General features: G+C 43.4%; 1 protein-coding gene across 1 annotated transcript in view; it reads left to right on the top strand.

Moving 5' to 3' along the window:
- Nucleotides 1-21,334, top strand: part of Clic4 (chloride intracellular channel 4) — a 53,626-nt gene extending 32,292 nt beyond the window's left edge. Inside the window, exons 2-5 of the mRNA XM_059255899.1 lie at nucleotides 4,031-4,140; nucleotides 15,356-15,481; nucleotides 21,024-21,130; nucleotides 21,261-21,334. Coding sequence (XP_059111882.1) covers nucleotides 4,031-4,140; nucleotides 15,356-15,481; nucleotides 21,024-21,130; nucleotides 21,261-21,334 — 417 coding nt within the window. The remainder of the gene's footprint in view (nucleotides 1-4,030; nucleotides 4,141-15,355; nucleotides 15,482-21,023; nucleotides 21,131-21,260) is intronic.
- The last annotated feature ends 683 nt before the right edge of the window (nucleotides 21,335-22,017 follow it).

The following is a 22,017-nucleotide window of genomic DNA, read 5'->3' as shown; positions in this document are numbered from 1 at the left end:
TGGGATTAAAGTCCTGTGCCACTTCTGCCCACTAAAGTTCCATAATCTTGTCAGTGGCATGCCTACAGTGACATAAAGCTCCCCCTGGTGCCCACTTTATAAGCCTCTGTAGTGCCTTCCATGGGGGCCCTGGGGCCAGGCTTCCACAGTGGACCTTGGGGGATACTAATAACAAAGTCACAGCAGAGTATCTACTGAGTCTCTTATTTGGGTTACTCTAACTTAGTTCTAAGATAACTAGCCTTTCTTTGTGTCTCCTCTTTAGACTATTTTGCTGAGGCTTGCTAGATTTTCATTTGTTTCCAGGTACTGATACTTGTTGGCTGGAGCATTTTATCACAGCTCCTAAGTAGTTTGTCATGTAATTTTCTGTCTCTGTCATCTTGCTATTGGCATCTGTCGGTTGCCTTTCAAAAATTCAGGGTAGAGTTTCTCAGTGGAACCCCGGGCATTTCATTGTAAAACCCTGGGTCTGCTTGACTCTTCTCTTTAAATCCTGAGCTCAGCCAGAGGAGTGTGAGCTCTTATAGACACAGGGAGTGTAGGAGGAGCCCCACTGGGTCGCTAGGGACAACCACAGTGTGGAGCCTCAGAACCAAGAACGGAGAAGCAAGTGCCTTCTCCACCTTCCCACCCTGCTTCCCAGTATGACCTGCCTGCACTCGCTTTTCCTGTGGATCTCTGTGGTGCCTGTAATGAAGTCAGGGTTCCTGCACCTGCCTTGGATTCTCTGAGATTGCAGTCCTGCACTGTGAGGCTGTTTTGAATGCTTTCCTTGGGCTATTTTATTTTACTATTTATTATTATTTTGTGTGTGCTCTTGTCACAGCACACATATAGAGGACAGTGGGCAAATTTGTGGAGTAGGGTCTCTTCTTCCACCATTATGTGGGTTTTGGGGATCAAACTTAGGTCACCAGCTGTGTGATTTACCTGGTGAGCCATCTCGCCGGTTCATTCCTTTGGTTCTTAAAAAAAAAAAAAAATTGTACGTTTTTATTTTAGGTGTATGAGTGTTGGTCTGCATATATGGTTGTGCCTGGTGCTCATGGAGGCTAGAAGAGGGCTTTAGATGTCCTGGAACTGGAGTTATACACAGTTGTGAGACATCATGTGGGTTCTGGGAATCAAACCTGGGTCCTCTGGAAGAGCAGCCAGTGCTCTTAATGACTGAGCTATCTCTCCAGCCCCATCTTGGATTATTTTAAAACACAATATAGCTAAAAAGTAGACCCGCTTTAGAAAGTAAATTATTACACAGTTTGCAGTATAGGACTTACTTGCTGATTCATTCTGACTACAAATTCTGTTTATATTCTGTTATTAATAAAAATTAGTATTTTTTAAAATTAAAGTTCACTATCCTATGATTTCTGATTACAGTGGTGTCTGAGAATCTCTTTATATGGATGTCCCTTTTTTTCTTTTTTTCCAAGTTCTTTGTGACTTCTGTTTTTTAATTGAGGAAGCTTTGGCATTAGCTATGGAACCTAGGGCCTTGTAAGCACTATATCAGTGAACTGTACCCTCAACTACTAAGTACCCAGTGCTAGTTAGGGATTCAGTAACTTTTTACTGATGTTCTGAATGTTTCAGCGTTACTTTAGGAAAACAGTACCTTCTCCAACCCAGAGTGTGTGTCATCAATGATTATAGTTTGTATTAGGAAGTGACAGAGGCATTGTCTGTGGAGGGAGAGAAATGAAATAGAAAGTATTTTTTTGTAGACTTAATTTCTTTAAGACATGTTGTGAGTTCAAATGCACCCTCTACCCCCACCCCCAGGGTTTTTCTTTGTAGCCCTAGCTGTCCTGGAACTAGCTCTGTAGACTAGGCTATCCTCAACTCAAAAGATCCGCCTGCCTCTGTCTCCTGAGTGCTGGGGTTAAAGGCGTGCACTACCACCTCGCAGCCTCAAAGGCTTTTTGACTCCAAAGGAAACTCAAGAGTTCTGGTGTGTTACATGGGGAGTGGTAATGCAAATTGCCTTCTGCTCCTGGACACTCATGTGGTTGTGTTTGCTGTGTGTGGAAACAAGCGGACGGACTTCCATGTCTTGCACACTTTTGCTTTGGTAAGTCCAAACCCCAAAAAGGACTCATTCAAATGAACCGGGATGAGAAAGTAATGCTCTTGGCCACAGTATGAAGGATTAGTGGAAGTAATTAGAATGTTTCTGTCCTGAGTCATTGTAGCGCAGGCTGGCCTCCAACTTGCTATGTAGTAGAGGATAATTTTGAACTCCTGACCTTCCTGCCTCTCTCTCTCAAGTGCTGGGATTATAGGATGTGCTACCATACCACCCCCCACCCAGGTCTCCCTTTTAATCTTGGAGCATACCTGTAGCTAGAGTTTTCCTGCCTGGCCCACAGTCAGGACAAATCTCTGTCTACCACCAGTCCCACAGCCGCTCAGACCCGACCAAGTAAACACAGAGACTTATATTGCTTACAAACTGTATGGCCGTGCCAGGCTTCTTGCTAACTGTTCTTATATCTTAAATTAATTCATTTCTATAAATCTATACCTTGCCACGTGGCTCGTGGCTTACCAGCATCTTCACATGCTACTTGTCATGGCGGCGGTTGGCAGTGTCTCCCTCCGCCTTCCTGTTATCTCAATTCTCCTCTCTGTTAGTCCCTCCTATACTTCCTGCCTGGCCACTGGCCAGTCAGTGTTTTATTTATTGATCAATCAGAGCAATTTGACATACAGACCATCCCACAGCACATACCTAATAAAAATTAAAGAGTTGTTTGGCTTGGACTTGGGAAAATTCTACCTTGTTCATCATTGCCTCAGGGAAGTTAACTGTTCATTCAATAACTAGGATTAGGAAAAGCTGATTATTTTCTTGCTCCATGAATAACGTGGGATATTTATAGTGGATTCTTTTTTAATGGGAGATGATTGGCAGTTATTTAACTCTTTGGACACATTTATAAATTCCCTGGTTTTATGTTCCTTATACAGCGTACTGTTGCTGGGTGTGGTGGTATATACCTTTAATCCTAGAATTTGGGAGACTGAGGCAGGTAGATCCCTGTGAGTTTGAGGCCAGCCTGGTCTTTGAAGTGAGTTCTAGGACAGCCAGGACTACACAGAGAAACCCTTCCCCCAAGCTCCCCGCCCCAAAAAGAATACTGTCAGACCCATGGCAGCCTTTGCCTTTGCCTGGGTCAGGAATGTATGTATCCTCGGGCATGGTGCATGGTTCAGCATAGCAGCCTGTATTAGTGAACTTTCTGTTGCTGTGATAAAACACCGTGACCAGGCAACTTAGAGAAGGAAGGGTTATTTTGGGCTACAGGGTTCTAGAAGTGGGAAGCATGGCACCGGGCTCCATGCTTGCAGGCCACAGGCTTGGCTGCTGGAGCAGCAGCTGAGAGCTCACATCTCAGACCACAAGTAGGAAACAGAACAAATTGAGAATGGCTTATGGCTTTTGAAACCTCAAAGCCCATACCCAGTGACATACTTCCTCCACCAAAGCCACACCTCTTGATCATACCCAAACAGTGCCACAAACTGGGGACCAAGTATTCAAAGACAAGAAAATATGAGGGACATTTCAGTCAAACCGTCACACAGCTATTAGCCAAATGTGACTTTGTTTTTTGGTTTTTCAAGACAGAGTTTCTCTGTGTAGCCCTGGCTGTCCTGGAACTCACTCTGTAGACTAGGCTGGCCTCAAACTCAGAACAAATGAGACTTCTAAAGATAAGTAAAATGAAATCTTCATTACATTGGGACTATCCTTATCTAAGTAGTCATTAGCCAGATGTTGCTGCTGCTGCCACACTGGAAAGTGGTAATAAAGTCTCCTTTGTAGTACAAAGCATCTGGGACAATGCCCTACTGGCCTGGTCATTTCTAAGAAGAAACTGAGGCCGATGAAAGACCAAAACAATAAGTCCCGCATTTCCACCCTCCCTGCCGCTCCTAGTGTTTCTGGGTGGGATTCATAGGAAGCTCTGCTCGAGTGTCCTTGTTGGTGATCTTGTTTTTAAATGTTTGATTCTCTTTCCAGGCTGGCAGTGACGGGGAAAGCATAGGAAACTGCCCCTTTTCACAGAGGCTCTTCATGATTCTGTGGCTCAAAGGAGTTGTGTTTAGTGTCACAACCGTTGACCTGAAAAGGTAAGACATGGCTGTGGTATGGCGATTGCACATGAAGGAAACACATGTTAGTCAGATTTTCTGTGTAAGGCTAGATTTAATAAATGAGGGGGGGGGTGATAGTGTACGCCTTTAATCCCTTGGAGGCAGAGGCAGGCAGATCTCTGTGAGTTCGAGGCCAGCCTGTCTACAGAGCGAGTTCTAGAACAGCCCAGGGTACACAAAGAACCTTGTCCTGAAAAAAACAAAACCAAAAAAGAATGACGTTTCCAAATCATAGTATTTCCATTGGTGCATTCGCCGCCCTTGGCTGTGCAGTCTGGGTTTTCCTTGGACCCTGTCAACCTTAAATCTCCTGAGCAGCACCTGAAGTCAAGCTTTAATGTGGATGCAGCGTAGTCTTGAGTTTCTCAGTGTGAACATGAGCCACAAAGAGTTTTGCTTTCTGGCTGACTTCTTCCTGATCTCAAGTGTGCTAAAATGTGAACAATAGTGCTTGGATCCTGAGGGAGAACCGAGGTGGGGACATAGTTTAGTGGTAGAGCACTTGTCCAGCTGGTGCCACAAAGACTGGGGACAGTCACAGTGTGAGGTGGGCGAAGACAAGAACAGGAGCTTTAGAAAGTTGAATAATGTGTGGTCTGTTTCATTTAACCCATTTTTCAGGGAATAATGTATTTTCTGTGATATGTAAATGAAGTCTGGTATAAAATAAGAGTAGTCTTGCTAGGTTTCTCTCCGTCGGCCAGAATATGGGAGGCTAAGAAGAGTTCTGACAAGTAGGAAGCTCTTTTTTTTTTAAATCCAAGAACTTTTATTTTTCCTTAGCAAATGTGTCTGACGAACGCTTACATTCCCACAGTCCCCAAAGACAGATCCTCAATAGCTCTCCGGCCAGTCAGCCTAGCCAAAATGGTGAACTCCAGGTTCAGTAAGATCCTGTTCTTGGGGCTGGAGAGTTGGCTCATAAGTGCTGACTGTTCTACTGGAGGACCTCGCTTCAATTTTCAGCATTTACACAGCAGCTTACCATTGTCTGTAACTCCAGTTTCAGGTGATCAGACACCCTCTTCTGCCTCTGGAGAGCACCAGACACGCAAGTGGTACACAGATATACATGAAGGCAACACACACACACATACACACACACCAAAATTAAAATAAAAAAATATTTGTACCAATGGAAAATCTAGGTTCTGACAGTGAACTGTATTCAGCTTTTTGATGGTGTATGTTGAACCCAGGGCCTTGTGTGTGCTAGGTTAACACTGAACTATCCCATAGCCCCACACAATGCTCTTGACATAGATTCAGAAATGCCACAGTCTTGTTTGCTAAATACCTTCTAAACATCCAGGTTGTCGAGAGTGTCTAGGGAAGACTGGTCAGCCTGCTCTTTGACGGCAGAGCTATGGTTGTTTGTCCTGAGTTGTCACAGAGCTCTTCCCAGTTAGGTTTATTTATTACTTATCATTTGTTTTTTACTTCTTTGGAACAGTTTTTGAAATTTTGAAGATTTAAAGTGTATTTGTGAGCTGGGTGGGTGACTCTTCTCTGGGAGGCAGAGATAGGAGGATTGTTGTGCATTCAAATTTGATCTGAGCTATAGAGTGAGAGAGACTTTGTTTCAAAAAGGGAAGAAAGTGTATTTGTTGAAACTAACCAGTCTTTCAGGAACCCCTCGGAGATAGTTTATGAATGTAGAAAATAAGCCCTTGATGTGAACTAGTAAGAGTTAAAATGACTACAGGCTCCTGAGAAGGCATGGATCCGTTCATGTTGGACAGAGCTATTTTAAGAAGGAAAGAAGTCATGCAGTGCCCTGCTATTACTTTTATTTTCCTACATATATTCAGAAAGGAAGTTCTCAGTATAACTCCTAAAAATAGACCATACACCAGACACACACCCTTACTATGTCCTAAACTACGGGTGCTCTCCGATTCCAGTTTTGGCTTGGAAGAAATGAGCTGACGGCCGTGCTTTGAAAAGCTTTCTTTGACCAGTTGAGTACAGTGCCTGATTGTCTGAAGACCAGGAATACTGAATCTGGTGGGGAAGTGAAGGAGTGCATCAGGGCCTACTTCTCATTTACAGACTCCATAAGGCATTACTGCTGCAGGTTGATTGATATGAGGGCTAGTAGATTTGAGAGAATTGTACTCCATACACAAAGTGACACATAGGGAATAGGTATTTGGGGTCTTACAGCCAGAAAATACCAAGGATGTCCATTTTTCTAGGGTTATGCATCAGATCAAGAGCAGAGAACACCTGAAGTTAAGGTCTAGTACATCTAAAATATATTTCCCTCCTAGACAGGGTTTGCAATATTCCCAGGTGGCAGTCCTCCAGCCCTGCCCTACCATTCCCAAGTAGAGGTGTTGCAGGTGTTTGATATCACACTCAGCTTAAAAGTTGAGGAGGTTAAAATGAAGGTTCACAAGGCCATGATGACACCCTCCCTCTCCAGCCAGGTCATCAGTGTTCTTTCATGGAGATTGTTGCTTTTAGGCAAGGTCTGTGAAATTTATCCTTTCAGATCTTTCCTACGAGCTTACAGAGTTTTGAACATTCTTAAAAAGAAAAGTAACCCAAGAGAATGAACATTGGCTCAGAAACAACATATAATAAAGTTGTCACAAAGAATGAAGTACTCCGTGGTATGAAGTACCTTCCATAATATATACTTAGTTTTAAAGCTTTGTAACCCTTTTTAGAAATCTGTGGGGGAGAAAATGCCCGCTGAGCTCATTTTCCTGCAGATCTTAGAAACTGCCCACTTCCACAGTGAAAGTACTGATCCCAGAGCATGCCAGTGCAGAGTGACGGCCCCCTGAGAGCTACTGAGAAGCCCGCTCGCACTCGGAAGCAGTGATTGTTAGCTTTCATGCACAAGAACAGGCGGGTCTGGCTCTGGCACAGTGGCGTGTGTTCTGAGTCTCAGTTGGTGTTAATGACTGTGCTGGCATATGTTCGCCTTCTGTGAGCCTTCCAACACCGCCATTGCCTGCTCTCAGTGCAGCCTTAATGCTGTAGTGGGAGTTGTTTCCAAGCCCGTTTCTCTGTTCTTGATGAAGTGGTGTTAAAGGCATTTTAGATAACATGGCATCCAGGCTACAGGAAGAATCTATTTCAGCAATTGCTATTTGAACAAAAGCTGCAGATAAACATACATTAGAACCGGGAGTCCAGCAGCAGACACTATCACATAGCATCATGGGGAGGAAGAAGCAGGGTGCCTTGGGAGAAAGGAGTAAGGTCTGGCTCTGCACCAAGAGCCCCAAGAGAAGTTCCCGAGTCTGAGGGCAAGCAGCCTCATCTTCTTGGGGTCAGTTACTCGTTCAAGTTAGGACAAAGGGAAGGTTAACTTTCAGTATCAGCTGTGTGATGGGCAGTGTTCAAGGTTCTTTTGACTATTTTCAGACCATTTTGGCATCTTTTTTGAGACAGGGTTTCTCTCTATGTAGCCCTGGCTGTCCTAGATAGAACTCCCTTTGTAGACCAGGCTGGCCTCGAACTCAGACATCCACCTGCCTCTGCCTCCTAAATGCTGGGATTAAAGGTGTGTGCTACCACCAGCAGCTGGTTTTGACCTCTTAATGAATAGAGTTTATTGGTTTACAGGGCTTGTGTTGGCTGACAGGCACATGGCAGTAACCAGGGTTTTGATTTGAAGATTTGTATGTACTACCCTCATTTTGCCCAGACTAGTGTCTCTATTTCTCTTGTTACATCATAGTCCAACCTTCCAGTACTATAGCTTGACATTACAGGTGAGAAGGGAAGAGAAAGCAGGAAGTATAAGAAGGTGAAGGTGCGCTTGTAATCTCAGTTTGGGAGGCAGAGGCGGGAGGATGGATCCCAGTTGAGTTCCAGGCTAGCCAGGGCTACATAGTGAGATGTTCTCTCAAAAGACAAAAACAAAACAAAATATAAGATTGGTAATCTGATGAGAGACAATCAGAAGGACACACACTGAGACACATGCCTCTGTACAGTAATGACCTCTGGTTTGGAGAAGTGCATAGAAACGATAACTTTAAGAGGTTAGGTGTGTGTGTGTGTGTGTGTGTGTATGTGTGTGTGTGTCTGTCTGTGTGTCTGTCTGTCTGGGTGTCTGTCTGTCTGTGTGTCTGTCTGTCTGTGGTGTATGAATGTGTGTGCAGCCAGAGGGGAATGTCGGGTGTCCTGATCTATCACTCTCATCTTCATCCCTGAGAACTGGCTCTTTTATTTTATGTGTACGGGTGTTTTGCCTGCATATCTGTCTGTGCACCACTTGCATGTCTGGTGCCCACAGAGGCCAGAAGAGAGCATCACATCCCATAGATCTGGAGTGATGGATAGTTTGTAGCCTACTATGTGGGTGCTGGGAATTGAACCTAGGTTCTCAGTAGCTAGTTCTCTTAATCTCTGAGCCTTTGCTCCATCTCTGAGAACAGGGTCCCACCATTTTGGCCAGGCTGGCTCTTGAGATCTGCCTGTCTGTCCAAATGACAGGCACATGTGCCCATCCCAGGATTTGACCTGAGTCCTGGGATCTGAACTCTGGTCTTCATGCTTGTCCATCAACCACTTTCTATACTGAGCCATCTCCCCAGCCCGAACATTAGCTTTCTATCAAAAAAACAATCATGTCTGTCATACCAATGAATCATATTTTCTACGTGCTTTCCCTTGAGAGAATAAATGGAGGTCATTTTTTGAAATCCTGGGGAAATGTACAGTTCTATTCTCTGTTAAACATGAAAAATCATCTTACTTGCACCGTCATAATGATTTCCTTCTCCAAATGCAGGCATACCATTTGTCAGACTCAGAGTCAAGTTACTGTAGTAACAACATTGTTATGGAGGATTATTGTGGTAGTTTAAACTTCAATGTAGTTTCATAATAGTTTAAAATATAACAACGGAGCCATGAAAATGATCGTACCAGGCCTTTGAAAAGGAGTTATAAACTCAGAGCAAAATCTAATTTCCAAATAAACCCACAAGATGTTTTCAGTTTTATTGTGTCTCAAGCTGGGCATGGTGGTGCATGCCTGCAATCCCAGGGTTATAAGGAACAAGAATCTTTAGTTCCAGGCCAGCCTGGGCTACACGTGAGGCCCTATCTCAAAGCAGCAGCTGCAGCAGCAGCAACCATCCCTCAAAACAACAGTCCACCATCATGTATGTCTTTCTTGTCCTACTTTCTCAAGTTGAGAAATGGGTGACATTTCCTGGTGGATCTTCATTAACAGCTGCATGAATGACACATGCAGAGTAGTAGATGTAATGGCACAGGGAGGCCTTCTAGAGAATTGTAGATGTAATGGCACAGGGAGGCCTTCTAGAGAATTGCCGGTTTCCTGTGGCTATTACTCATTCAGGAAAGGCGACTTCATCTTCCTTCATGAAGCTGCTGAGGCTGCTAGTCCAGCCCTGCAGTCCATCTCAAGACAGTTTCACAAATAGATTCTGAACTAGATACTGTGTCCGTCTGTCTGTCTGCCTTTCTGTCTTTTTCCCTCTGTGCTCTTCCATAGGAGAATTTTGCTATTGCATGTTTTTTTTTTAACCTCTCCAAGAGAATGTCAGAGAGAGTAAATCCTGAGGCTATTAAGAGTGAATTAGAAAAGTGATTAGGGAGTATTTTTCTTTTTTTAAAGACATTTTTTAAAGACTTTTTTTTTATTTTTAAATTATGTATATATGTGGAGGCAAGAAGAGAGTATCGGATCCCCGAGCTGCCTGTTGTAGGTGCTGGGAGCTGAACTCAGATTTCTCTAGCCCCATAATGCATATTTTTCTAAATTCTACTTATACATTGTGTTATTAAAATGTGTTCTGAAGTCTTGAGTGATACTTTATTTTTAAAATATTGTTTCTTAGCTGGGCATTGTGGTGCATGTCCTTAATACCAGCACTCAGCAGGCAGAGGCAGGTAGATCTTTGTGAGTTTGAGACCAGTCTAGACTACAAAGTGAGTTCTGGGTCAGCCAACGCTGCCTCAAATAAAAAACAAACAAGTATGTATGTATGTATGTATATAAGTATGTATGTATGTATCCATGTATCATGTATCTATGTATCTCTCGGTGTCTCTTTGTCTCTGTCTCTGTCTCTCTCTCAATCCCTCTTGCCACAAACTGATACTGAAGTAGACAAAAATGAGCTGATTATAACATGTAGCAAAAATCAGTGAAATCCTCTAACCACTTTAACTCAACAGACCTTAGGAAGGAGGCGCCTGTGACTTCCCAGCTGTGACTTCATTAGTCAGCCAGAAGATTCCAGGTAGCGAGTAGTAAGGAGCAACTAACTGAGAGAAAAGATCACAAAACAGTTAGAGATCCCCTACTAGTAACCTTTGTGAGGCTGGGTGCTTTCTGTTTTCTGTTTTGTTTTATTTTTGATTGTTTATATAATGTCAAGTATTCTCTTGCTATATATAATGCAATGCATTGAAAATTGGTACCTTTGAAACAACTCAAGACAGTCCTTTCTGCTCCCTTTCGGTCAGAGACAGGTGACCCTCAAGAGCCAGCTCCCTGTGGGATCACTGTGCTGTGCTCATATTTTATACTGAGCGACTGCAACCAAGCCACCAGCGTCATGCCTTCCTGTTGTTGTGAGTGGGGTGAATTCAATTTTAATGGAAATTAAGCCACTTAAGCTACTTACATTAGCCTCAAATGGGTTCCCCTTTTCCTTTCATTCTCTTTTGTTCTTTTTCTTGTTTTTGTGTTTCTGGTTTTGTTGTTGTTGTTGTTGTTCTTGTTTTTCATCTGGAAACAAACTGGGAAAGAACGGAACAATGTATTTCCGTCAGAGTCCTAAACCAAAGCTACAGTGGGAGGCAAGGTCTCAGCTCTGGAGTGCTGCACAGCTCAGGCAGAATTTCAAGGTGTGAACTCAGGGCCCTGGCTTTTTTCACTTCGGGGAAACTTGAATGAGCTGCAGAAAACGGGTTGAGGGCCTTTTAGGAAACAGATGGAAGATGACCTAGAGTGGTCAGCCACTGCCTCGGGGGTTCTCTCAAGCTTCAGCCTCTGTCTGGAGAGCATCTGTAAAAGGGGCTGTTGTGGGTCACATGGAACTAGCATCCTTAATGTGCCAGGGAGGACTAGCAGTTGCAGATGGCTCTGTGGGCTGTCACAGAGCCTGTGAAGAGTCACCTCCCTGCCTGGCACTCCTGCAGATTCCCCACTGAGGGAAGCTGAGGTTGTTCCCAGTTCCCCTCTCACTGGGAACGAGGGCCTTTATTTCAACAACTAATCCTTTTACGACCTTGATTGTTTTCAAAGTCTGTATAGCTTTCAAATAAGATAGACTAATTACCAGTCATTAATATTAATGGAAATTGGTAATCACAAGTATGCCTGGCTTCTTGTCCCATTGTCAAATCCTCTAAACATTTTATTATTATAAACCATTTGATCATGCATAACCAATTCTGAACCCTTAACTCCATTAAAGTTAAAACTGATATAACCTAACCCCTTCATATAATGCTTTGTTAATGTGACACTGGGAGTACTAATGCCTTTTTTTTTTTTTTGGTTTTTCGAGACAGGGTTTCTCTGTGTAGCTTTGTGCCTTTCCTGGAACTCACTTGGTAGCCCAGGCTGGCCTTGAACTCACAGAGATCCGCCTGGCTCTGCCTCCTGAGTGCTGGGATTAAAGGCGTGCGCCACTACCACCCAGCGCCTTTTTTTTTGCATACCTTTGTTTAGCTGTTATTTACTTGGTCACTGGTGGAGCTGGTGACCCGTAGAGCTTTACCCAGTCCTTTTATTCAGGTTTATTCATTCACCTTGCCCCTTCCACTAAGAAACATGTTTTTTGGGGGTGCTTAAAAATTGCCATGCTCGCCAGGCGGTGGTGGCGCACGCCTTTAATCCCAGCACTCGGGAGGCAGAGGCAGGCGGATCTCTGTGAGTTCGAGGCCAGCCTGGTCTACAGAGCGAGATCCAGGAAAGGCGCAAAGCTACACAGAGAAACCCTGTCTCGAAAAAAAAAAAAAATTTGCCATGCTCAATTGTGGAAGTAAGAGCTAGTTATGTGGTCCCTTCCATGGGCTATTTTTAAAGCATTGAGCCTTTTCTTCCCCTTTATACAACTCTAACCTGTTCATAAAATAATAATTGTAAAAATATAGGCTTTATGTTTTTACTGTGCCTCCCAGTGCTGGGATTAAAGACATCACTGCACAGCTAACCTTTATATCTTTGATTGGAATATAGCCAAAGAAAAAGGTCCTTTTTTTTCTAACCTAATTAAAAGATGGAGCCAGAGTAAAGTATGAATGAATGGGACCTGGGGAAGTGGATATAGCAGGACTAATTGTAGTGTGTAGGGCCCATTCTTTTGGAAATCCTCTTTAATGGAAAAGTAATTCTCCTTTGTGATATACTTAAAGATGGTTTTAATTCAGATTCTTTGCATTTGTGGTCAGGAAGGAAGGAAGAGGGCAAGCAGGCTGGCTAATTTAAAAATAAGAGAACTAGCTCTGTGGCTGTGATGGCTGTGGGAAGAAGCTCTTTGAAGGGATATGTTGCTAACTGCTTTTTTTTTTTAACTTAGAGTTTACTTTTTTAATTATGAAAACTTTCAAACATATCAGAATAGAATTAGCCAGATATGGTAGGTAGCCCATGCCTGTAATCCTGGTACTGGGGAGGCTGAGGCAAGAACATTAGAAGTTCAATGCCCGCTTGGACCTGGGTTCAAGTGAATTTAAACACTGTGAATTTGGGGCCAGCGTGGGCTACATGAGACCTTGTCTGTTAAAAAAAAAAAAGTAGAAAATACTTTCCCATATTTTCGATTCAGTTGCCAAAATCTATCATTTTTGTGTTGTTCTGTTCTTAGCCTCTTTTCTGAACTATGTTAAAGTAATTCCTGGCCGTTTCAGTCCTGTGATGTATGTCTCAGGTACTGGGGATGTTTTCTTTTTCTTTGGCTCTCATCTGTGGCTCAGGCTGGCCTGGAACCCTATACAGCCTGGGCTGGTCTGGAGCTAAGTGATTCTGCCTCAGCCTCCTGAGTGCTGGGATCACGTGCCAGGTCACCACACTGGGCTACGAGGGTGATTTATTTAATATTTGTATTATTTATAATCATTGGTATGCTTGTGTCTGTGTGGATATGTGCACATGAGTGCAGTGCCATAGGAAGCAGAGGCATCAGATCCTTTGAACTGGACTTAAAAGTGGTTGTGAGCCACCCCATGTGGGTGCTAGGAATCTGAACTTGGGTCCTTTGGAAGAGCAATGTGCACTCTTAACCTCTGAGCCATCTCTCCAGTCTACGTGAGTTTTTAAATGTGGGCTGCAAAACAAAAGGGTCCTAGACCTCACTTTGTTTATTGGTATTCCCACCCCCCACATGCCCCAAAAAAGACAGGGTCTCTATATAGCTTTAGTTGGCCTGGAATTCACAGAGATCTGCCTGCTTCTGCCTCCTGAGTGCTGAGGTTAAAGGCATGTGCACCACTATGCCTAGTTTAGACCTGGCTTTGGAAATACATACCCCAGAGGCGAGATTAGATTTAGAGTGAATGTCGTGGTGCTTTATGATTTCTTTGTCTTGTCACTGTCAAATACACTAATCATCTCACACACTGATGCTGATGTTCACTGGAGGGCTGGGGGAGCTTTTTAGTCAGGTAGGAACAACATTCCTTCTTGTTGGTGGTTATAATCATAAAGTCTAGCCATCTTTATCGGCGCTTTACAATATTTTTACAAAAAATTTTTTCAATTTTTTTCTAGTAGGAAAATGTCTTGTTGCATTTTGGATTTCTTTAGTAATTGTATATTTGGCTATGTGCTCACTGGCTTTTCTCTTACCTCTTTATTGTTTTTGAGACAGAGTCTTGCTTTTAGAGATTCTACTCTCTTTGTTCTTTGAGTGGTACTCAGACTGGAGGGGATGAATCTCCTGCCTTAGCTTCCTGAATGTTCAGATTATAGGTGTGCCACCATTCCCGGTTGCCTTTTGTCATTCTTTTTCTTTTTAGATTTTATTTTCATTTTATGTGTATGTGTGTTTTGCCTGCATGTATGTCTGTGCAGTGCCTCTGGAGGCCATGAAGGGCGTCAGATCCCTTGGACTGGAGTTACAGCTAATTCTTGGCCAACATGGGTACTAGAATTCGAACCCAGGTCCTCTAGAAGAGCAGCCATTGCTCTTAACTGCTGAACCATTTCTCCAGCCCCTCCTCCCTCTTACATAATTCTTTGGGCCTATACCTACTTAATCTTTGTTTTGGGAAGGAGTCTCTGTCTATACCTTTGGCTGGCCTCAAACTCACCAAAATTTGCTGAGAGTGAAGGGGGGTATGCTACCATTCCTGGCTTTACTCAATTTTTTGATGACTTAGTCGATTTGGACAAGTCCTTACAAAGCATAAGTATTTTTTACACACTGAATAGTTTATCTATTTTGTGCTATTTCTTACCTTGCTCATACCATCTTTTACATATTAAGAGACTAGATAGTCTCCCAGTCATCTCTCTCTGTTAGTCTGACTCATATGGACATGGTAAAGGGATCAGGATTTCTTCTTACAGTTCAGAACTGTGGGAGCTTGCTCTTCTTTGTTTTATTCCCACCCCTCAAACAAAGCAAAACAAAGAAAACTGGAAAAGAATGTAGGCCTAGAGAAGTTTGGCTCATCTGCCCTGCTCAGCAGCAGGTAGTGTAAAGTTGAAGCTGCAGGCTGACCTTCTTAAGTCTGCCCCCTCATTTCCCAACACCTTTAGGCAGCCTAACTGAATTTGGAATGAGAATGAAGAACTTTGTTTTTTTATCTTTTTAAATGTTATTTATTTTTAACCATATGTTTGTGTGCCTGTGTGTGCCTGTGTAATGGAGGCTAGAAGAGGGTGTCAGAGCTTCTGGATTTAGAGTTACAGGTGGTTGTGAGTTGCCCTATGTGGGTGTTGGGAGCTAAACATGGGTCCTGTAAGAGCCATACATATTCTTAATTGTTGAGCTTTCTTTCCAGGCCCAGGATGAAGGATTTGTCTTTCGGTTGGTAAAGCAGAGACTCTTAATGTTCTCACCGTACATTATGGGCTGTTGGGGGGTTTCTGCTTGTTAGAGTACTGTGCAACTCTTAGACTTAGTGAACCCTGGGGCTTGCTCATTCTTACAAACTGGAGGGTTAGAACCACTCCAGAACGCACTGTTGCCTTTAGAGTGAAAAGTGATCTCATCTTGACCACTGTTTTGCTTAACAGGAAGCCTGCAGATCTACAGAACTTGGCTCCCGGGACCCACCCACCATTTATAACCTTCAACAGCGAAGTCAAAACGGATGTAAATAAGATTGAGGAATTTCTTGAAGAAGTCTTGTGCCCCCCGAAGTGAGTATCAGAATGTGTGGGCATAGTGCCACCGCTTTGAATAAAGCTTTGTTTGTCTCTGGACACTCTTTAAATTCTCACAACGTTGAATTGGGGATAACCAGGACTCCTTTGTAAGATTCATGCTTCATCAGGGTCAAATGGACTTTCTGCTTAGCTATACTAAGAAAGATTGGAATCAGTCTGAGCTAGAGAGTCCCTAATCTGGCTATTGGTGGGCAAAACAGGTTCCAGCTCACCCAGTTGGAAAGTCTAGATGGGCTGTGGAGCTGCCAGACCTACAGTTGGTTCTTGGTCAGTTTTGAAGGGAGCTTTTTGAAGCTCCAGTTCAGGGCAATTGCCTGCCATTCCTTAAGTCATTCCAAACTTTGAAGTCCCACTTGTACTATAATGGAAATTCAAAATGCAGATTGAAGGTTTTGTATTCTACTTTTATTTTCAAAGCATTATTAGTTTTCTTTTAGGCTTTACCAGCCTAATTAACCTGAAAATGTGTTTCTTTTTTTTCTTTTTTAAAGATTTGTTTATTTGTATATTTTATGTATATGAATGTTTTGTCTACATGTATGTATACACACCAGGAGATGGCATTGGATTCCATTATAGACAGTTGTGAGCCACCATGTGAGTGCTGGGCATTGAACTCAGGACTCCTGCAAGAACAGGAGTCTTAACCACTTAGCTTAACCACTGAGCCATCCCTTCAGCCCTGAAAATGTGTTTCTTTTTTTCTGACCCACCCTTTCTTGCCAGTTGCTTTTACCTTTACTCTTCATGTCCAGATAATTTTCCCAGCAATGGGGATTACTGGATCAGATGGTTCCAAAATTAGTTGCTCAGTATCTGTCCATCTCCCCGCTAACTCACCTCCATCCATCCATCTACTCATCAGTCCATTCATCCACTCATCATCAGTCCATCCATCCACTCTTCAGCCCATCAGTCCACTCATCAACCCATCAGTCCACTCATCAGTCCATCCATCAGTCTATCTTCTGTTCAGCGATTATACAGCACAACAGTGTGGATCAGCAGGAAAGGAAGCTTAGCTCCTGCTCTTGAAAAAACATAGCAGCAGCCAGGCGTGGTGGCACACACCTTCGATTCCAGCACTCAGGAGGCAGAGGCAGGCAGATCTCTGTGAGTTCAAGACCAGCATGGTCTACAGAGTGTGTTCTAGACCAGCCAGGGCCACAGAGGGAGACCCTGTCTCAAAAAACAAAGCACATAAGCAGCATAGCCAAATGACAAGTGGGATGCAGGAGTAGGTGAGGAAAGGTTTGTGTAGAAGAGCTGACCCTCCCTTAACTAAGCTTTACTTGTTTAGTTGAAGTCCGTATGCACAGTTAAATGGAGACGTGACGGGCATTGTAGGGCAAGACTGTATTGGCTGAAGGGTGTTTCTTTTGAGGACTACAAAAAGGAAGGATGCAGATCAGCACGTTGTGTGCTGGGCTGGTAATTTTGTGCTAAACCTAAAACTATATTCTCTTAATCCTGCTCTAAAATACTAACAGCTTATGAGCCCTCCTCCGTCCTTCCTTCTCTGTGAGAGTCTCAAGTTTCTTTTATCTCTGTTTTCCAGTAGTCCTGAGGTCCTTTCGTTTTCTGAAAAGTATCTGCAAATAACACTTAAAAGGATCCTAATTCCCTCTCCCAGCCCATGCGTCTAATTTGGATGCCAATAAACCACAGCCAAAGTCTCGGGCACAGCAGAAAGAGGGACTTTGTACACTCAACTAGGAACATGCATCTGACTTACTGGAAATGGCTCTAGATTGTTGCATCATAGAAGCCTCTAGATCCCTCTGTTCTTAAGTCTGTCAGCTCTGAGGAAGGTACCAATTGGCAACTTGTTCTCAGACCACTGATTGATAGTAATCTTCTCATGTAGTCAGGTTCATTGTGTTGACCTTAAACTCTAAGTGGAGAAGCAGTTTGAAGACAGTCTCTATGAAGGGAATTGTATTTTGTCACAAGCCATTTCTGAAATACTCATTCTGTGCATTTTTCCAAGGATATTTTAAGGTTTTTTTTAAGGTTTATTATGTATACAGTACATATTATGTATCCCTGCACACCGGAAGGGGGCGCCAGATCTCATTACAGATGGTTGTGAGCCACCATGTGGGTGCTGGGAATTGAACTCAGGACCTCTGGAAGAGCAGCCAGTGCTCTTAACCTCTGAGCCATCTCTCCAGCCCTATTTTAAGTTTTTAAATCAGTGCATGGATAAATTGTGTATCCACTTGGGCCAGGCAAACATTTTCTTATGTTTTCTTCTACTTTTCAGCAGCAACAAAGTCAGTTTTATTATTCCTTCTTGCTACAGCTCCTCAGAAGGTTGATATTAGGAAAAATAGAGCTAAAACCAAAATATTCTGGTTTCTTGGCATCTGATGTATTAAATTAGACCTTGGAAATAAACATTTTCCACTCTTCCCTTTTCTTTCTATTATTTGTTTATTGAGACGGGACCTTACTGTGTTGCTTTGGTTGCTACACTGGCCTTGAACTCAGAGCTCTGCCTGCCTCTGCCTCTGGAGTGCTGCAGTTAAAGGCATGTGCGACCATGCCCTGCAACTTTTTTTTTCTTTTTCTCTGTGTGTCTCTGGCTTTCCCAAAACTTGCTCCATAGACCAGACTGGCCTCATAGAGGTCCACTTGCTTCTGCCTCTTGAGTGCTGGACTGCAACTTGTTCTTTTTTATATAGAAATTTCCTCTCCATTTTATTTGGGCAGGTTATAAAGCTGCTCTAACTGGAAATGGATGGGAAGTCTTTCTGTTTTAGTGTTCAGTGTGCTAAGCTCTTCCTAGAGTACTTTCCTTTTTCTTTATAGCCTGAAGAGTTTCTGAGTAAAGTTTTATATAGACAGGATTTTATTTTTGTTGTTCTTCATCCTCCCTTCTCCCTTTTCCTCTTGCTTAAAAAAACAAGGTCTGATGTAGCCTAGGCTGGCCTCAAATTCACTTATGTAGCTGTGACTCTCTCCCGGCCTAATGAGCACTCTTGATGCTGTGCCCTGTTACAGGTAAGGGGGATAGGCAGCAGAACTGCCCTAGCAGGTAGACCAGCCTGTCCAAAGGCAGCGGCTGGAACTGTGAGCATTGTGATGCCACCCCTGCAGGCAGATGGATGCAAGGGCTCCACCATTTCCTGAGATGTGGCCACCAGTGCAAAGTTGAACACAAAGAAGCCTTCTGTGAGAAACTACGGGGTCTAATGGCTTGCTCTTGTCCTCTGGGGAAAGTATTATTATTATTAGTTAATAATTTAATTCCTCTTGTTTTTCTTTTAATAAAGGAACTACTTATCCAAAAAGCTTTAAAACTTGGTTTAAAACGTTTTATTTAATGTGTATGTGTGTGTGCCTGAGTGAGTGAGTGTGTGTGTGTGTGTGTGTGTGTGTGTGTGTGTACACCTGTGTGTGTGTGCCTGAGTGAGTGTGTGTGTGTGTGTATGCCTATATGTGCGGGAGCCTGTGGAGGTCAGAAGAAGGTGTCAAGTCCCCTGGAACTGGAGTTCCAGGTGGTTGTGAGCCACCACATGGTGCTGGGAACCGAATCCGTGTCCTCTTCTACAGGAGTAGCAAGTGCTCTTGATCACTGGTCCGTCTCTCTGGCCCCAAACCTGGCTTTTTAACTGAATTGTAATTTGCTCCAAGAGCTGAAAGGTTAGGACAGAAGACGACAGATGTCAGTGTGTAACTCCAGAGGCAGGCTCTGTATAAGAGAGGCCATTTTATTGTGTTTTGTGGTTTTAAATTCATGATCCTCCTGCCTCAGCTTCACAAGAGTGGGGGTCACACTGGGCCAGAGAAGACACTGAAGAGGCGCTGTCTTCTCTATACTGGCTCTGTTAGCGTGCTCGGTGTGGGTCTTCATTGTGAGTGGGAGCCATAGGTAATACGCCACTGCGAGCTGGTTGTTTTCAGAGTCAGGGAAGAGCCAGGGGTGTTGGCTTTGGGATTCATGTCTCCACTCAGGTTAGGAAGAACGTCCGTGCACGTGTGTGATTCCCATAAACACATTCTATTTGTTCACTAAGACACGTGGTGTAATGTTTATGGGAGAAGTTTCCAGGGTTAAACAGAGAGAAATTTGGAGACTAGGTGGACCTATTAAAAAGAAAACCAGCCTGAGTTTTTTTTTTTTTTTTAGAAGATAAACCTTTACTGAATTCACAATAGCAAGCAGAAGAAATGTAAATACACTGATTCCAGCACTCAGAAGGCTGGGGCAGGAGGATTGTGAGTTTGAGGCCAGCCTGGAATATATGTGTGTGTGTGTGTGTGTGTGTGTGTGTGTGTGTGTGTGTGTGTGTGTGTGTGAATGTTTGTAAATGTATATGTGTATGAGAGAGACACAGAATAAAACATTGCATTGTAATACAGTTTCTTTCAAATTTTGTTTCTCCTTCATTTTAATTTAAGGGAAGTAGACCAGAGAGCGTCCTCTCGAATAAGTTGAAAATAAGTAGTTTAGTGTGAAATTTTACCTTACTTTCCAGGGCCTTCCAGCTGATTAATATTCTCTGAAGCAGGGCTCAGGGACTGAATGTCTCTAGGCCATCCTCTGAGATGAAGCAAGGTCTGCTGAAGGAAGGGGGAGTGGCCCAGACTTTTCCACACACAGACTTCCATTCTAAGGAAGAAACACACTGAATACTTGTGGTTGAAATTTACACACGTAACGTACATGCGTGTGCACACCGATTCAAAGCTGTTGTATCATGACTTAAAGTTGAAAACTTGGTCACAACACAAAAGAGGGTTCAGCATGATGTCTGACATCCTATTTATATTTATTGCGTAGCACTGCGGTCCTAAATATACTACAGCATGTTAGCACAGAGGGACTGGGAAAGGCGGGCTGCTGTTAGGAAGTGAATGGTCCACCTACTGCTTTGTCCTCAGCTGGCTGTGGATGATCAAGATGCTTGACCAGCCAGGGCTCCTCCTGCTGTCTGGTCCTCTCAGGCTGCTGCACAAAGGCCAGGCCAGTGCCCAGCATACTAAGCACCCAGCTGTGAGAGCTGTGTCCCCCGCTGCAGAGAGTTTGAGTGTGACTTGCCTTATTTCTTTGTGGTTCTTTTAAACTTGTTCTGATAGCCTCTTGGCACCAATGGTTGCCGTGTTGGACGTGAAGGTGGAGTACATTCCCTTTACCATGAAAAGCTCCCTTGGCTGGCCTGCTTGAGAAGTCTTATCCTGGGACATCTGTTCCTGTGTGTTCTCCTGGCCCAGACCCCTTAACAAGCCATTTCCTTAGCATTCTAATCACTAAATGGAGCTGGGGAGTGGATGCCCTTTGATTGCCAAGAATATTAATATGTGAACAAAAACACCATGCAGAGCTTTGTTTCCTAATGAAAAAAAAAATTTAAAAACTACCATAGAAAACAGGTGATGGTGTTCCTTAGGTCAGTAACTGTTCAGAGATGTCTGCAGGTGTCACCTGTACAGTGGCTTGCAGATTGATAGGACTTGGGGTAATTTCTTCTGGAAGGATCTGTAATCCAGCTTCACCTTTTCTATTTAGGTACTTAAAGCTTTCACCAAAACACCCGGAGTCAAACACTGCTGGAATGGACATCTTTGCCAAATTCTCTGCTTACATCAAGAACTCAAGGCCAGAAGCCAATGAAGGTAAAATAAAATAAAATGAAATAAATTAGATTGTCACAACAGAAACAAAACCCAAACAACAGTTTGAGCTCTTATGAAGACAGTGAGTGTGAGGGAGTGTGTGGAGTTCAGGCTTTCCTGTAAGGATCAGAGCTGTCGGTGGAGGGCAATGAGAACCCTGGGGAAGTGGTTAAATCGCTGCTCATCCAGCACCTGCTCCGGTAGATGTGTGATGGGAGGCGTTGAGTTCTCAGACATTGAGAGTTACTCAAGGGAACCCCGCAGAGAACTGAGGACACACCCCGGGGTGGGCAGATTGGTTGTGGTGGTGAGATAGAGTTAGCTTTGATTGACTGATTACTAAATCACTTGTTTATTGTGGGGGACTGGCAGCCTAAATGAGCTCCTGTGCTTTGCTGTGTATATGTGTGCTAATTTCTCCTCTTGAGCAGTTTTGGGTGTGGCCTTTAGGTGATTGGACTCACCAGCTTTCAGATCTCTTTACATCATAAAACTAGAAATTTTGGTTCAGGTCATTATTATAGTTTAGTAGTATGGAGACAACTTGTTTGTTTGTTTGTTTGTTTGTTTGTTTGTTTTAATTAAAAGATATGGAGTTTGAGGCCAGCCTGGCTACATGAAAGTGTCAAAAAAAAAAAAAAAAACCAAAAAAACAAATAAACCCAAACCTAAAAAGTTAGAACAGTAACAAAAAACAGACAAAAGTCTGCCCTCTAAAAATGTGTTGCGCCTGCTCTGGCTGTAGGCAGGGTGGTAGTTTGGGCTGGGCTCCAAAGCCCTGGCAGCCTAGGGATGGTGTGGGATGGGGATGGGGGTTGATGATCAGTGCTGTTATAGCAGCAGATACCCCAAAGCGAAGCTCTTGCAGGTTCCCTGGTACTTCAGCT

This window comes from Peromyscus eremicus, chromosome 2, assembly GCF_949786415.1.
Source record: "Peromyscus eremicus chromosome 2, PerEre_H2_v1, whole genome shotgun sequence".
Classification (NCBI taxonomy): Eukaryota; Metazoa; Chordata; class Mammalia; order Rodentia; family Cricetidae; genus Peromyscus; species Peromyscus eremicus.
This window is presented reverse-complemented; position numbering and strand designations above follow the sequence as displayed.